The 18,991-nt window shown below is 40.5% G+C and overlaps 1 protein-coding gene across 1 annotated transcript in view; it reads right to left on the bottom strand.

Annotated features, from left to right (window-relative positions):
* SYT3 (synaptotagmin 3) overlaps positions 1–18,991 on the bottom strand; it is a 402,879-nt gene that overhangs the window by 103,263 nt on the left and 280,625 nt on the right. The window contains exon 6 of the mRNA XM_082273899.1: positions 4,881–5,430. Coding sequence (XP_082130025.1) covers positions 4,881–5,430 — 550 coding nt within the window. The remainder of the gene's footprint in view (positions 1–4,880; positions 5,431–18,991) is intronic.

The raw sequence follows: 18,991 nt of genomic DNA, 5'->3' as shown, positions 1-18,991 counted from the left end.
TATAGCAGAAAACAAATTGCCCTAGAATGTTAAAAAAAAATTATTTTTTATTTTTTTTATTTTTTTGGAGAATGTCATATAGCAGAATTTGAAAAATTATTTTTTCTTTTTCAAAATTGTCGCTCTTTTTTTGTTTATAGCGCAAAAAATAAAAATCGCACAGGTGATAAAATACCACAAAGAGAAAGCTCTATTTGTGGGGAAAAAAGGTCATCAATTTTATTTGGGTACAGTGTCGCACGACCGCGAAATTGTCTGTTATAATAACGCAGTGCCGAATCGCAAAATAGGGCCTGGCCAGGAAGGGGGCAAATCCTTCCGGTCTTAAAGTGGTTAAAGGAACATACAACATGTCTGAACCTAGAGTGTGAGGAGGGCTGGATGGTTCACAGGGTCAGAGCAGTGCAGAAGAATAACTTAACAGCAACCCTCAAGGGGGCACTGCTACATAACTATAAACCCTTCTGGGGCAAGGACTAATGTGAATGGTCTATATACTCTCAGCTGAGGCTATATTAGACTATACATGCTCAAATACGTAAGTGAAAAACTGTGCACAAAAAAAATGGCTAGCAGGAAATCTTTCCCCATTGCCATTTCTTCCCTGTAGCCAACTGGTGGCTGTGAGCATCAGTCCCCTCCAGTTTTCTGCTTAATAAAATGGGAACATCTCCCTAAATTGTGACCCTCAGCTTCATCCAGTAAAAACAGCAGTGGAATTGAATGATGGTCTCACGCTCTATTTTCCTGCAGGGTACGCTATGTGTTCTCAGTGTAAGCCTATCATTATATACATAACTGCACAAAGGGTGGCTCTGCAGCAGTCGCGCGTGATCACCCTATGAGCCTGTCCACAAGCCAGTATGACAGATTGCTCTGGTTTCTAATAAAGGTTATTTTGATTAGAGAATTGATTGGACTGCAGCCACTCAAGAGGATGAAGTTAGTAGAGGAAAAAAAAAAAAGGCCAGCCTGTAGAATGGGTGGGCTTTGATATCAGAAAGGCTCATTTGTGCATTGCTTTGGAAGTAAATAGATTATCTGCTTAGAAAAGATCAGGACAAAGAAGCCACAGATTCTACGAGATGAACTGTGTATGTAAAGAGAATTTCCACACCAAATACATTTTCTTCTCAAGGTCATTTATATATATATATATATATATATATATATATATATATATATATATATATACTGTATATATATATATATATATATATATATATATATATATATATATATATATATATATATATATATATATATATATATATATATATACTGTATATATATATATATATATATATATATATATATGTATACATATATATATATGTATACATATATATTATATATATATATATATATATTTTTTTTTTCTTTCTAGGAAGGTTTTACTCCCTTAATGACCAGGCCATTTTTTGCAATACGGCACTGCGTTACTTTAACTGAAAATTGCGCAGTTGTGCAACGCTGTACCCAAATAAAATGAATGTCCTTTTTTTCACTACAGAGATTTTTATTTTCTGCGCTATAAACAAAAAAAAAAAAAGAGCGCCAAGTCTGGGGGAAAAAAAAAACAATATTTTTTACTTTCTGCTATATAACATTCCCAATAAAAAAAAAAAAAAAAAAATCTAATGTTTTCATAATTTTAGGCAAATATGTATTCTGCTACATATTTTTGGTAAAAAAAAAAAATCCAAATAAGTGTATATTGATTGGATTGCACAAACGTTATCACATCTACAAACTAGGGGAAAGATTGATGTCATTTTTATGTATTTATTTATTTTTATACTAGTAATGGCGGCGATCAGTGATTTTTGGCGGGACTGCGACATTGCGGCGGACAGATCAGACACTTAACTGACACCTTTGAAGGGACCAATGACATTACTACAGTAATCAGTGCTAAAAAATATGCAGTTACTGTACTAATGACACTGGCAGGGAAGGGGTTAACACCAGGGGTGACTAAAGGGTTAAATGTGTCCCTATGGGGTGCTTTCTAACTGTGTGGGGGTTGTATTCACTGAATGAACACAGAGACCTGTGTTTTTAAATAGAAGGAACACAGGATCCCTGTGTTCATTACTGACAGAACAAGGCAGATTGTCATTCTGTCTCCATGGGGAGCGATCGCGGGTGCCCGGTGACAATCGCAGCCACCGGAAATGCTTACTGGCTCCCCCTGTGGCTATTCGGCGCATGCACGTGCGTCCCCACTAGCGGTCCCACGAATCGATGTAAAGTTACGTTGTTTCACGGGACAGAGCCGACCTACCGCAGTATATGTACTGCTGGTGGTCAGCAACTGGTTAAGTATGTTTTTTTTTTTTTTTTGGTGAATATGGTTAAAGCCCATGCTAGCTTTTTTTTTGCTAGTTCTCTTGACAACTCTAAATTTTACATTTCCCACACTTTCAGGTTCCCAGTGACATTGGTCACCGGGACAAAAAAGATAAAGGGATTTCTCAAAAAGAAATACAGACAACAATAAACACTTAACAAGGGTTTTAAATCTTTCCATAATCTACCAAAAACGAAAAAAAAAAAAAAGAAAAAAAAAAAAGATTTTTCTTGTAAATAAACATTAAAGCGTATCTAAGGATTTGTCTGAAAGCAGTTTCTATTGACATTACCACCCATAATGTTTCTTGCAGCCATAGACCATGCCATCCTAACCCTTGCTGTATTTTGGCAAGTACTAGGCACTTTCTTGGCAAGTACTGGGCGTTTACCAAAAATAATAATTAGGTCATGCTTCATGCACTCTATTGAAAGTTTTAATTCAATTCAGTTTAAAGTTTTAATTCAATTTAAAGAATAACTGGATTTTATAAACACCTTAACTCCAGGGACACGAAGCCCAACTCTACCTACTTAGCTTTGAATTTTATTTCCCTGTGCTTCGAGAGCTCTCATTACAGCTCATTACATTGCATCCAGTATGTTAGCAGTTGCACTGTAACTGCAGACCAAAGCGGAAAAAGGCACCTGTTCCCCATAAATCATGTTTTCGTAGCCAGTAGCCAGTTTTGACTATTTTTACAATAATCTTACTTATATTTACTAAACATCGACTTGAATCTTACAATCAGTCTTGTCTTTTTGGTTTTAAACATTGAGTGCTCCATAAAACCTTGTTGACACATACATACTTAAGTGTACACCCGTGCAAAGGGCAATCAGTCTTATTCATATATTCATATAGGACACAGTGGTTACACAGCCACTGCTACCAAATTGACATCCATGAGCATGCGTATCCCCGAATGCAGTCAGTGTGAGTTCAGAGACGCACACCTGCACACCTGTTTGTGAAGCTGCTGTGTTCCAATTGACATAAATGGGACAGTCTGCACGTGGATACACAAAACACCTGTGCATCCCAATGTGAGCAAACATTGCTCTTCACACAGGTTTAGGCTTACGTATGGCTGAGTGAATGAGGCCTTAGTATTCACACACCCTAACCTACCTGGATACACGGAAGAAGCTAAAAAAAATAAATACAGGGAAAGGAGTATCAGGAATACAGCATGGGCAGCACAGTGGCTAAGTGGTTAGCACTTTTGCCTAGCAACACTAGGGTTATCTGTTCAAATCCCAACCATGGCACCACCTGCACAGCAACCATGGAACTGCCTGCACAGAGTTTACATGTTTTCACTGTGCCTGCATTGGTTTCCTCCCACACTTCAAAGACATGCTGGTAGGTTAATCAGCTCCTGTCAACATTGGCCCTAGAATGTGTACAGTATGGATGAATGTGGGTTAGGGACCTTAGATTGTAAGCACCTTGAGGGCAGGTTCTAATGTGAATGCACAATACATACCGTATTTTCCGGCGTATAAGACGACTGGGCATATAAGACGCCCCTCCCTAATTTTTCAAGTTAAAACATAGGTTTTGGGCTATACTCACCGTATAAGACTACCTTCCTTCCGAAGCAAAGCAACACCATTAAAAAAGGTACCCCAAGTACTGTAATACATGTAATCTCTCATAATATCTCCAAGGTACCCTAAGTATAAGTATTACCGGTAGATATAATCTCAAGACACTGGCTGTGCGGGAATCCTGTATACCGTATGTACTGTAGCTTCAGCTACATACAGTATACCGCGCTGAGCCAATCACGGAGAGCGATGTATTCTATTATTTAATGCAAAGCCTGCTCGGATTGGCAGAGTCAGAGAGGGGGGCTGATGTTACTCTGCCAATCCGAGCAGGCTTTGCATTCAATAATAGAATACATTGCTCTCCGTGATTGGCTCAGCGCAGTATACTGTATGTAGCCGAAGCTTGAGAGATTACATCTACTGGTAATACTTATACTTAGGGTACCTTGGAGATATTATACTCGGCGTATAAGACGACTCCCCATTTTTGGAGGATTTTTTTGAGGTTCAAAAGTAGTCTTATACGCCAGAAAATACAGTATATATATATATATATATATATATATATATATATATATATATATATATATATATATATATCTGTAAAGTGCTGTGTAAATTGATGACGCAATATAAGTACCTGTAATAAATAAATACAGCATGAAAATCTAGAACTACACTTTCTAGTAGTCCCTTCCCCTCCACAGCATCATCACAAATGCGTGGAAAATTTAGACTTGGGCTCACTGGTAATTCAACTTTTGGAAATTATTCTTAACAGTGCCAGGTAATGAAGTGGAAGTCATCAATGAAGGATAAATTGCAAAAATAAAACGTGAAAAAACGTTCTCATGTGTTTACAGAGTAACGGTAGGCCTCCATGTTCTAGACCTTATTTTAGGCCATGAATGAAATAACACAACACAATAAAATACATTTCTATATTTTGAAGGGATTCAGTAGATACTTACAGAGCTGGCTTCTAGGATGTCTCTCCAGATAGGAACTTCATCTGTTGGATTTGAGTAATCCAGCAAATTGTCTATCACCACTTGACCAATAAGGTCATGCCGGGAGAATCGGTCAAAGTCATAAATGCTGAAGTGCAATTTGCGGTTTTGAAGCTCATTAAAGGGCACATTAAAATGGAATGTTTCATTAAAGATTGGATTAAGAGTCTTGCGGTGGACTTTAGTCTGGAACTTTTTCTTACGGTCAGGAAGAAGGTACATCTTCACATAAGGATCTGAGAATCCATTGGCATCCTTTGCTGGTAGCTCTAAAGCCTTCAGTATCTTTACCACCAGCTGTTCTGTATTATAGCCATATCGAAGAATAAAGCTGATACGACCACAGCTTGTGGCTTCCAGCTTCTTCATCTCAGCATCTGCTGAACGCTGTTTATATAACTCCGGCTTTATCTGCCCAATACTGGTGGCTTGCTCTGGTTTCTCATCCACGTGACCTGAAAAATCAGGACTGGACAACTGCTGTGTCATGGGTCTGGGTAACGTGCTGTATCTGCAAAGCAGAATAAAAATATTAAATTTCATTTTGTCAATGTGTTACATGTTTTCCTTTGATTTAAAAAGAACCTCTAAAAGGTTCAGAAATGGCATCTAGAGGATTCTGCACACACCAATTTTAGTTTTTTGGAAGCCATATACATTTCTTAGCTCCAAGCACCAAAAATGAAAGGTTTATGGTTAGCGCACCTTATAAAGGAACCATTCATACTGTAATTTAAAGGTATTAACAACCCAATGCACTTAAAACCTTGATCTGAATACAGGACAACCTACCGGGGCAGGGCTTCTGTTTTCAGTCCAGCTATTGCTGTAGCACACCAAACCTCTAGAATACTGACCATCAACTTGCTGCTGGTGACCCGGTATTCTGAGATCATCATCTTTCCTAGTATTTTAGACCCATAAATATCTCAAGTCCACAGATGGTTTGGAGGCCATAAAAGTAAGCTAACACCATCCTCTTACCTTTTATCCCCGCCTTAATGGGCCCTTTCACACCATTGCATTGTGGTAGCAAACACACGTTTACATGCGGTATCATGTATTTAATGTGTATTGCATTGAGCGGCCATTTATTTTGGGCTGCCAAAGCTCTGTTCACATTCCACTTACCCCATTACCATAACATTTAATATTTAAAAACAGAGTGAACGTAGAACACCTATGTCACAGAGCAATATGGGTTTTCTTAAAAAAAGGAGAACTACAGTAAATGTTTACTTAGAGTTAAGAATTCACTTCACTTCAATTATCCAATTATGTGAAAAGCAAATACACATCAATAGGCATTCAAAGAGAACAGGACTTTTCTTTAAGCATGGTTTGGTAACTAATGTGAATATTTACACTTTTGTGTGTGTTGCTATGGCTATTTGCATGATTTTATAGCAGTAGAAGCTGGGCTTCCCCTATTCATTTGCTAATGAACTTGTTTGACTGGTTCATGAACCTCAGGACAGGAAGTGATGTGGGCTGGAAGAAAGGGGAGAGAAAAGTACTTGAACACAGTCATGTGCTGAGGACACAAATGATGTAGATTTGGAAGGACTTTGAGAAGTAAGCAGTCTGGAAGAGAGCCTGGATCCTGGAAAATGACTCCATCATAAAGAAAGACTGAAAAAAGGAACATTACCTGGGGATGACAATAAACCAACAACCCAAGTTAAGTAACTTTTAGTGTATCCCTCTTGCATATATTATCCATGCTAATTTGCTGGGAAGGATAGATAGCTTGTGCATGGGTATATTGCATGCATATTTTGTGATACTTTGTATGCCATGAATTCTTTTTCTTACAACTGTATGTTCAGCATTTTTTATTTAGTAAAGCATTAATACACTAAAAAGGTCTTTCATGCTTCCTTTCTTTTACCACAAAGAACCTTAAAAGACACAAAGCAAAACATTTGGAGTAAAGATTCTCAATTCCTTTAGTGAATCAACCTATGCTGTATATCTGTAATCGAAGGTTGTACAGAGCCTTTAAAAGAGGGGAGATGCCTAATTCAGCTTTGCTTGCAATCTGAGCCTCAGCTGTTGTGCTCTGTAAACAACAGGCTTTTTACAGAAAATCAGTGAAAGTGTATGTCAGGGCAAAATAATAAGAAAATGCAAACAAACAAATCTGCGTCTATCGGCAATGTATGTACAAGTCCCCATGATTTATATCTTTAAAGACCCTGCAAGCAAAAATACCTGTATATATGCCAGAAATGCACCCAGCTTCTACTTTCCTGTTGTCAGTTCACAGCTCAATGCTTTTTCTGGACTGCAAAAATAGAAATGGTGTCAGCCCTGCCCAGCAGTCTTTTGCTAAACTAAAGAATCCATCCTTCTCTTCTTATTTCTACAACTTGGGGGAGAGTTGTTTTGTAATCCAAGATAAGACCTGGGAGAACAGATTCGACTCCTAAAGAGAACACAGAAAGTGTACACAAGACACAGGACAGCTCTCGATTTCTGGCAGGATCAATTAGTGTTTTTTTCTTTTTGCACAATTATTCCAAAATGCCTTCACTGTAAGAGTTTGCAAACTATATGTTAGGGTTACCTGGTAAAACCTGAAAAAAAAAAAGCTAGGAGCTTCAATTGTGGACTGGAAATTGTATACAAACAATATTTCTATACGATATTTTATATTTTCCTTAGTACAAAAACTAGTTCTGCACATAATAAAATAAATACAAAAAAAATGTATACAGTCCCACATAGAGGCACCAAAAAACTAGGGCAAATACTAGATTCATCGGCTATTTAGAAATATGCCCCTTGGCACATTAATTTATTCTCACAGTAAAGGTTTTGTAATTTAGTAATGATTTCATGGACAATTTCAGATAAATGCTAAATTACAGATTTCTCATAACAGAAATGCACATTTTTGCTGAATTTACAAAAGCAGTTATTTTTTTAAACCTTTTGTTGTCAGACCAATTTTTCCATTTTTCTTACACATGAAAGACTTGCAAATTTACTAAGGAGCCCAAACTATTTTTCTTAAATCGGAGGACCTATTAAATTAAAATAAGGCAGTCCCATTGTTGTCATTATATTTGTGAAAGTGAATATGAAATTCTTTATTTTTAGGGAAAAATTTTTTTTTGTATAACGCACACAAACACAATATAATCTCCAAATTTTCAATAAAAGATCAAGGATAACGCTCTTTCAAGTGAATAAATATTAAAGATATCTAACTTTAATAACTGTGTAAGCTTGCCACAATGGCAACATTAACGATGGGCAAAATTGTGAAAAAAACAATGCATCAAAAACATGACAGCTCATCACTTTAGGCCTACAATTATTATATATAATGGCAAATACCTATCATGCAATTGCTGTGAGGATGTTTTCAGCATTTGGCTGCCCCACTGTAAAAATTACAGCAGTGGCAATGAAAGTGTCCCCCCCATGCATACCATAGTAAAGTTTTCCTTATCTGTGGAACTCCGTTATAGTCACTTGAGTACCCCCATCCAGGTTCCTCTCTGACGCCCCTTTTTGCCTGCGGTGACCATCAATCCAGCTCTGCTTGTAGGTCTTCTTTACTAGTCCCCTTCACTGCAGTGGATTTGAAGTCATTTCTCCTCGGGTTCACAACAGGACCCTTCCAGAGGTAAACAGCGAGGAGAGGGGTCTGGCATTGGATGATCACATGACCCTGGGTTTAAGTACTTGAAGAAAGCTTTGTATTTTGGTCAACCCAGTGATCAGATTAAGGGGTGTGGGGCAGGGGTTACATTCATCCTGGAGTTAGGCTTTAACCACTTTACCACAGGAGGATTTTGCTGTCTTACGTCCAGGCCACTTTTTGCGATTCGGCACTGTGCGACTTTAACTGACAATTGCGCGGTCGTGCGACGCCGTACCCAAACAAAATGTACGTCCTTTTTTTCCCACAAACAGAGCTTTCTTTTGGTGGTATTTGATCACCTGTGCAATTTTTACTTTTTGCGCTATAAACAAAAAAAGAGCGTAAATTTTGAAAAAATAACAATATTTTTCACATTTTTTTATATGAAATTCCCCCCCCCCCCCCCCAAAAAATGTAAAAATCAAATTTTTTTTAAATTTTTGGCCAATTTGTTTTCTGCTACCTATGTTTGGTAAATAAAAATCACAATAAGCGTATTTTGATTGGTTTGCGCAAAAGTTATTGCGTTTACTAACTAAGGGAAAGATTTCTGTCATTTTTGGTGTTTTTTTTTTAACGAGTAATGACGGCGTTCTGCGATTTTTTTTTTTGCGGGACTGCGACATTGCGGCGGGTACCAAAAGTTGACACTTTTGGGGGTACCAGTGACATTAGTACAGTAATCAGTGCTATAAATATGCACTGTTACTGTAAAAATGACACTGGCAGGGAAGGGGTTAATTTTATTGGAGAGGGAGGGGTTAATGTATCCCTGGTGCTTACTAACGTGTGTGGGGGGAGGTGACTGAGTGACACAGGGACAGATCACGGGTTCAGCTATGCTGAACACTGCAATCTGTCACTCCCTGTCACTTAGGAGATCCGCTTGCTTTGTTTACACAAGCAGGCGGATCTCCAAACTCGATTCCCCGACGATTGGGGAAGAGCAGCGGCGATCGCTGCTGCTCCTCCCCTGGCCCGACTCCCGCTGTGAATGAATACAGCGGGAGCGAGCCTCCAGCGGCCCGCGAGCGCCGCCCACAAGGGGAGGAGTCCAGCGACGTAGGTCTACGTTGCTGGACGATAACGAGCCACTATGCCGCAGTAGAGGCACAGTGAGCAGGGCTAAAGTGGTTAAAGGCTAAGAGAATCTTTGATTGTCAACATCTTCTGAAAAGGCCTTTTGTCTGCCTGTCATGTTGATCCAATAGCTCCAATACTTTGAGTCACTGACACAGGACGAACCTCATTTCTCTAGGCGTGTATTGGGTCAGGGACTCAAAAAGCATTACCAGTTTAACCTTGCATGTATCTAACTTTATTAAACATAACATCAGACTGCTTATTATGGCCTTCAAGGGCTTCTATACACCATGTCCATTGAGCTTGGTTTTTCGGCATACCACTGTAGATGTATGGTGTGGACAGGGCATAGAAAAAAATGGTTTTCCGAGTGTCTTGTTCGCACCATACATGTGCCATGTTGTGCATGAAAATGCAACTCAATGGACATGGTGGGAACAAACAGATCAGCACAGAGCAGCTTTCTGAACTACCTTACTAAACTCCAGCAAAACCATTACATTTTTAAGATAACCTGACTTCTTATTTTAGTGACCACAGGAGACATTAGTAATATAATTGGGACATAGGTAGAATTCTTTTTTTTTTTTTTTTTTGCAAATTCCTCAGAACATTATTTTGAAAAATGTATGGAATTATTAGAACCCAATATTCCAATGGGGACAAAACCATAACTTTTTATTTATTACCTTATCTTGGTGACCATACAGGACACAAATGGGGACATATGCAGATTTTTATTTTTCCTGCAAATTCTTTTTTTTTTTTTTTCCAAAATTTTTTATTGAAGAATAATGAGAAAACATAACAGCAGATGCAATGTTGCCAAAAGATACAACAGGGTAAAATCGTATTACGATTACGTACGATTTGTATTACGATTTTACTCTTTTTTTATCTAAAATAATTTCTCAGGACATTTTTTTTTTTTTTAGTTTTGGATAGAGTAGGGAAATATTAGAATCCAATATCCCAATGGGGACATCTGTCCTAGTAGGGAACTTCCCATTGTTTTGTATAGATCTCCTATTAATTTCCGAATGCATCCCCAAGACAAAGTGTAGAGACATCTCCGAAATGGGACATAGAAAAAAATAACAGTTTTAACCCTTCCCTACTCTATCCAAAACTAATTTCAAAGCTGTTGGGGGAGTTTCATTTTACCCAGGCCGGCATGCATCATCTGTACCTTTTTTAAATGATTAATAGGAAACAAACTGTACTGTACTGTATATTGATAAAATGTATTATCACACTAGGCTCTTTATCAGATGAAACATCTTCGGGCTTTCCCTGTATAAAAAAAATGAGGATTCATCTAAAAATAAAAACAATCCATTGAGTTCATTTTTCTTTTATGTAACACACTTCTTATCCAGCCCATTATGTGGAAATCTTTACAAACATGGCAATTATTTTTTGGAGATAGAAAAAGTCAATAGAAAGCCATGTTATTCACTAGCCGTGGGAGTCTGGTGCTGCGTGCACTACCTGCCTCAATCCAATTTTAACGTTAGATGACTGGAGCAAAGCAGCCTGGCCGATAAGCTCAGGTGACAGCTGGGATCTGCGGTAATCTTTCCTGACAGCATCTCCCCTTACACTGACAGATAAGTGGGAAAATCTCACATGCTCAATAAGACACCAGCAGACAAAGACCTAGCATCAGTTCGCTGCCTTTCTGCATTAAAGTAGAAGTAAATGGGTCTAGCAAAAAATTATGGACAGTCCGTGTTAAAAAAAAAAAAAAAAAAAAAAGTCTGATTAAGGAGGGAGTCAAGGCATTTCCTTATCATCTATAGCAGGCATGTCCAAACTGCAGCCCAGGGGCCGCATGCGGCCCGGAGCCGCAGGCAATGTGGCCCACTGCCCCCTGACAATTTTTGTTTTTTTGCTGGGGAGGAAGGAAGTCAAATCAGGGGCACGGCCACAAAGGCTGCCTCGGAGGGGATCATCCACTAGTTGTGTTAAATTAGTGCTGGGGAGTGCACAGCAGCACGGGAGGGTGCGGTTGCGTGTTATTACTTATATACCTTAACTATAGTATATATTTTATATGCGGCCCGAGAAAATTTCTCTACACTCAATGTGGCCCAGAGAAGCCAAAAGGTTGGACACCCATGATCTATAGCCATCTTTACCTCTAATCAATGTGCTTTACCTTTTACATTACTGCTATGAAACTTGCATTCTTCATATTGTAGGCACTAAACCTTAGCCTAATTCCTATGGGCTGTAATAGTGGCACCAGGGCATTTTTTTCAGCGGGAACGCGGGGGAACTGAGTTCCGGCACCTCCAGCACTGGATGTATGCAATGGCAAGAGGTGCTGGGGTGTGGTGGAGAGTCTACTGATGCTGGCTGCTGGGGGATCTATTGTTGCTTGAGAGGATCTATTTTTGTGTGGTGGCCTATTGTTTCTAGGGAGGTCTATTGTTGCTGGTGGGGGATCAATTTTTTCTGGGGGGAGGGCTTATGTTGCTAGGGGGGTCAATTGTTTCTGGAAGGGAATTACTGTTGGGGAAGGAGTCAATCGTTCCTCTCTCTTGGAGCGTCTATTGATGCTGGCTTCTGAGAGATCTGTTCTTGCTGCCAGGGGGTCAGTTGTTGCTGGGGTGATAGTTTGTTGCAGGGCGCCCATGTTGCTGGGAGGGGGTCTATTGTTGCTGGGCTATATTTCTACTGGCTGTGGGGAATCTATTTTACTGCTTTTTCTTGTTATTACTACCAAATCCTATACAAATTACTTAGCATGATATAATGACACTTGGCTCTGCATACTCTAAATGAGGTGGTTCTGGGAGGTGGGTAGGGGGTGTAACCAAGGGTCGGTGCTCAGAGGTGGGTGGAGGGGGAGTTCCTGCACCTATTCTCTGAGAAAAAAAAGCCCTGAGTGGCACTATAAAAAAAATGGCAGCAATTTTGACACTTCAGGTGCCACCAAATGTGCTGGAGATGGATCCCTTCAAGGACATCAGCACCTCCCCACCATTTACCCCACATAAAGAAATAGAATTTCAATATGTAATAGCACCGAATGGGTTCTGAATATGATTGTGGAGGTTCTGATCTCAGTTGTGGGTTCAACGATGATAAAGGTACTGTATAGATACTGTCTGTGGCTGCTCAACTCCAGCAGGCACCAAAGTTCTTTATACACATATGTACATCTCAGTAGTTTATTATCTTTATTGGTAAAAAAAAAAAAAAGAACAGTCAACAAATTTCAAGGAATTGGGATCCCCCTTCTTCGAGACTTAGAAGAAGGTATGCAGCTAGGTTCAAGTGCCTTTTTCAGAATGGCATCAGGGAATTTGGAGCCAGTCTCCAAAAGACACTTAAGCCGGCCATACATGGATCAAAGTTTGGCCGGTTCATCAAGGACCAGACAAATTTCGATCCATGTATGGACAAGAGGATTGTACCCAAGTCGATCCAAGTATAATAGAAGAGCTGGTGGGGGGAGCAGCAGGTTTTTTTTAATGCATGAAATTAAAAAAACCTTCAGCGTTGACAACCACTTTAATTTCATCCTGCTGTACATGGCAGTTTCGTAAGTATATAACTGAACGTTTGGAGAAATCTTTCTGAAAACTCGCAAAACAAGAAGTGCAAATTAAAGTCACACCAATCAGATTTCAGGTAACTGAACCCAGACCAGTGACGTCATTGTGAATTGGTTTATAGAGCCGACTGCATTTTATTCCTTCCTCATTACCCTGGTATATTGTTCTTTTACTTCAGTTCATTGTCCAGTGCTGTGAAATGAAAACTAGCATCCCGCCCAAACTTCATCTAATTAAAGATTGTCAATTTCTATCTCCCTTGGATCAATTTCGGAAAATCTCAGAGGTAATTTGCTGAGAATGAACAGCCAGTTTTATTCGCTCTAATGTTTACAATGAGATGTGTTTTTTTTATAGTGCAAAAAATAAAAAATGCAGAGGTGATCAAATACCAGCAAAAAAAAAATTGTGGAAAAAAAAAAAAAGGACATCAATTTTATTTGGGTACGGCGTCGCACGACTGCGCAATTGTCAGTTAAAGTAATGCGTTGCCATGTCGCAAAAAATGGCCTGTTTATCAAGGGGGTAAAACTTTCCGGTCCAGAAGCTTTTAAAATTGAACTCCAAGCACAAAATCTATTATTGAATGTGCTCCTCAATAACCACAAAAGAAAATGTGTGCACCAATGCTTTTGAAGACCAAATATAAAATCAGTTTATTAGAATCCAAGAAATCCAAGAAATAAAATCAATCCACAGTACAGTCCATGATACAGTCAGAGACAGGGGATAAAAGCATAGTAGTTGACGCGTTTCACAAATTCACGTCCGCTAATCATGGTTACAACTAAGCAAACGTGAATCCGTGAAACGCGTCAACTACTATGCTTTTATCCCCTGTCTCCGACTGTATCATGGACTGTACTGTGGATTGATTTTATTTCTTGGATTCTAATAAATGGATTTTATACTTCGTACCTTCAAGTGGGAGTGCGGCTGTTTTTCTCTCTACACAATACAGCTATCTGGACTGCGGATCCTAGCTGCACCCTGCTCTGATTGTTGGGATTGTTTTCTCACCTGAGCGGTTCTCCCTTTCCTTGCTGATCTGTGATTTTGAAGACCAAGCAATTACCTTGAAAAAGTAGCAGTGACATCATTACTGTATTCTATATAGCCTATAAAGACCTGTGGGAGGGATTCAACAGGCTCCACCCACTACAGGTTGCCTGTAGAAAACTACAGGAGGGGGCGGAGACCAGACCAGTCACTCTGCACAAGATAAGAGAGCAGCAGTGAGCGGTCTTTATTGCAGGAAGCTCTTGCACAGAGGTAAAGTCTCACAGATCGGAAAAAATACACAAATTTGAAATTCATAGTGGCATGCAGGGCTGCTATTAGAAATCACGGGGCCCCATACAGCCTACCTAGCAGGGCCCCCCGAATATACCAAGACAATATTTTCACTAAAAACACACTAAAATCATTATTAGCGGATACAAACATAACAGAGAAGCTGTGTGAATTAGCCCTTTTTAATTGTTTTTTACATGTAAAAAAATGTTTACAATTATTTTATTTTACTTTTTTTCTTTAATTTATTAATTACAATGTTTAATTATTATTATTTTTTTATACATTGTTATTTTTTACAGGACAGGAAAACCTGCAGCGCTATGGGGGGGGGGGGAGAGGGCACAGTGAAAGGGGGCACACAAGAAGGGGGGGACAGAAGCAGGCAGAACAGGGAGGGAGATTGGTGTTGGAGAAGCACTTACAGCAGGCTTTCTCAACCTTGTCAACATGGAGGAACCCCTTAAAATAATGTTCCTGTTTCAGGGAACCCCTGATAAAAATTACTATATCTACAACTCATAATGCATTATTGTGATGGTCATTGGAAAGAATTACCCACTTACAGATAGCTAAAACGAACAAAGGTGTCAATGGGAACCAGTGGCGGCCTGTCCATTAGAGGTGCAGGCGTGCCCCTCCATCCAAGCATCCGGCCCCCTAATCTACATGGAGGGCGCTGGACGCATGGATTTCAATGGGGTTTTTTTCTTCTTTTTTTTTGAAGCACGTGATTAAAACCAGAGGCTCTAATGGGCTTAAAAAAAGGGTGGGCTTGGGGCACAGAGCACAGCACCCCAAGCCCACCCAGTTATGTGACAATAGCAAATGAATATTCGCTATTGCCACACTGATTCTCCTCCCGGCCATTCAGAAAGTGGGTCCTGAGACCGGTTTCCTGATTGGCCGAAAGGAGAAGGCATCCTATTGGCCAAGAAGGAGGGAGGAGACGGCCGCCAAGAGGGAACATGGAGACTGAGGGGGGGAAGCTATCGCCTGCAGTCCCGTGGAGCAAGGTAAGTAAACTGGCATGGGGGGGGGGAATGGTGGTGCGGGCTGGAGTGATTGGGGGGGTATGGTGGTGTACCAGCCGCCACTGATGGGAATCTAACTGAGTGGTAGAAGTTGCTCATTGCTCAAGGAACCCCTAGTAACCTCTGGAGGAACCCTGGTTGAGAAACCTTACTTACAGGAACAATGTCCTGTGTCTGTGTTTCTCCTGGCAGCAACTGAAAGCTGGCAGGATAGGAAGAAACTGGCTTTCAGCTGCTGCAGAGAGCCGCACAGGGCTTCCTTCTGTAATTTCCCCTCTGCCTGACCCAATCGATTCCCTGTGCTGTTGGGGCCCCCTGTGTACCCGGGCCCCCTACAGAAGGACTGGTGTTCCCCTCCCATCAGCGGCCCTGGTGGCATGCCCCCTGCTGTTAAAGTTCTGTATAAAAGTTTTTCATTATTTGTTGTCAACTATAAAAAGTAGAAAATGCTATATATTCTGGCATCCACGAGGATCCCTTTGTTTCTCCACTGAAACAATTAAGACTTTCAAAAGACTCTTAGACTTACATCTCAAGGATCAGGACATTAAGGGCTATGAGAGATGATTACAGCCACACACACCTACACAGGTTGAACTGGATGGACTATTTTCTTTATTCAACCTCACCTACTATGTAACTATGTAAGAAAAAAAAAAAAGAAAAAGAAGACATTATACTAGCGGTAGCTGCTGTCCAGTCTTCTGTGACAATAAAAAAAAAAAAAAACAGAACATCTGATTACTTAAACAATGGTTACACTGGCTGAATGGACATAAGGTCCTGGCTAGCAGCAAACCCTACCAGACAAAGCGAGACGGATGAGTTTTTCAGATGGCGTTGTGGTGCTTGGTAGGCAGGGGTGTAACTACAGGGGTTGCAATTGCAACCGGGCCCCATGCTCCAGGAGGCCTGTGCGACTCCCCTGTACACCTGGATAGGAGGGGTGGCGTGGGCAGCATGTAGAGAAATCACTGTCCCATACTTGCCAACTGTCCTGTTTTTGCCGGGACAGTCCCGGCAAATCAGAGCCTATCCCGGGTAATTTACATTGTCCCGGCTATGTACTTATTTACACTTTACACTTTATTTATATTTACATATTACAATTTTTGTACGGTCACACCTGAGCACATTTGACACTTTAGAATTGCAGGGAATTGTGATGAGAATTTTAAACTTTAGGCAGAAGTAGTGCAGCTGAATGGGAGAATCATTCCAACTCTGCTACTTTGGCCTCAAGTTTAGAATTCCCTTTTCAATTTCCTGTAATTCTCTCTTTATTTAGTAGACCCTATAATCTGATAAGTAGGCGGAGTTAATTTATGTGGAGTGGGCGGAGCTTCAGGGAAGTGAGTTTGGTAAGTAATTGATAGCTGTGCTGCAAAGTGTCCCTGGAAATACTTTTCAAATGTTGGCAACTATGCTGTCATCCTTTTTCCTCCTGTAGCTGCAGGAGGAAAATGGAGGAGATTGGTTCCTCTGTATGCTGCCCCCACCACTCCTCCTATCCAGTTCACTTGTGTTCTGCTGTCTCTGGGCCCCTGTGTGCACCCCTCGCCCCCCCCCCCCCCTACTGTGCTCCCTTCCCTCTCCTGCCGGTGTCACAATAGAGAGCCAGGGAAGGGATCGGTAAATATGTAATTTACCAGCTCCTTCCTTTTCTGAATGGACAGAGTCATAGTCAGTGACAGCGGAAACAATTAAAATAAAATGATAAAAAATACAATTAAAATACCAAAAATTAAAAACTACTGACACCAGTGGGTGAACCTCCAGGATCAAAAAGGGGGGGGGGGGATCCGCGCTCAGGATAGTAGATTGGCTGCTGCCTAACCTCCTTAATATAACCCAAAGGGTATATGTAATTTATGTGAGGGGGAATGGGAGGTAATGGCACTCCCATTACCTCCCATTCCCCCTCATGAACCTCAAGGATCGCAAAGGTCACACTTGCAACCGGGCCCTGGCATTCCACCACCGTGGGGAGACCCCAAGATGGCAGGGAGGGGCCCCCACTGCAGAACTTGTGAAAGGGTCCCACTGCAGGACCTTAATAAAGGGCCCCACGATGAGAGTAAAGGGCCCCAGGATCAGTGGGAAGAGCCCCAGGCTTGAAGTGAAGGGCCCCGGCCAGGGATCCAGGGGGCCCTTCATGGTTTCTTGCACCGGGGTCCTGAAGGTTCTAGTTACGCCTCTGTCGGTAGGTGTTTAGGTGTGGGTGGCTTTGTGCCACTCACAATAATATTTATAGCATGCAGGCGCTGCCCTAATTGAACGTGATTTTATTCTAACCGCTTTAACCTGACTTTCTTCTCCCATGACAGTTAAATCATTGGAGTTTTATGGGCCCTGTTTTTGCCTTTCCCCGGTTTGATGGATCATAGATTTGTCCCAATATGACTGTTAATGCTGACGCTCATTATGCTTTTTGCAGCTAGCAGGGATGTTGGAATTTGTTTTCCATCAGAGAATGCAATAAAATATTCTTCAGTATCATTTCTTTACTTCCCGCTGTGCAAGGATAAAAAGCAGCGAAAAAAAAAAGACAGAGGGATTGAAAGCGACAAGTAGAATCAATCAGTAATCTTCTAACGCAGTCAAGGGCACAATGTAAGGCTAGGTTAAGACCTGTGTCCAAGCTGCTGCCCCTCTGAAAAGCAATCCACGTTCAGATCACTTTTCAGAGGCTATTGACAGGCAGTGAGGAGGTGATGTGGCGTTTACTCACCCCCTGTTTTAACTACTTCAGTACTGGGCAGTTTTACCCCCTTCCTGCCCAGGCCAATTTTCAACTTTCAGTGCTGTCACATTTTAAATGACAATTGCGCGTTTAATGCAACACTGAACCGATATAAAATTTGTATCTTTTTTTTTACACACAAAGAGAGCATGCTTTTGGTGGTATTTAACCACTTGCCAACCGCAGTTTTACTATAAACAAAAAAAGAGCGACAATTTTGAAAAAAAAAAACAATATTTTTCACATTCTGCTATACAACATTCTCTAACATTTTTTAAAAAAATCAAAATTTTAACATTTTAGGCCAATTTGTTTTCTGCTACACATTTTTGGTTCAAAAAAAAAAAAAATTGCAATAAGCGTATTTTGATTGGTTTGCGCAAAAGTTATCGCGTCTACAAACTACGGGAAAGATTTATGTCATTTTTATTGTTTTTTTTTTTTTTTTACTAGTAATGGCGGCTATCTGCAATTTTTAGTGGAACTGCGACATTGCGGCGGACAGATCGGACCCCTGACTGACATTTTTGACACTTTTGAGGGTACCAGTGACATTACTACAGTAATCAGTGCTAAAAATATGCACTGTTACTGTAATGATGACACTGGCAGGGAAGGGGTTAACACTGTGGGTGATCAAGGAGTTAAATGTGAGCCTAGGGGGTGATTCTAAGTGTGGGGGGGCGTGACTTGTGAAA

This window comes from Pelophylax lessonae (assembly GCF_965119305.1).
Source record: "Pelophylax lessonae genome assembly, chromosome: 12".
Lineage (NCBI taxonomy): Eukaryota > Metazoa > Chordata > Amphibia > Anura > Ranidae > Pelophylax > Pelophylax lessonae.
This window is presented reverse-complemented; position numbering and strand designations above follow the sequence as displayed.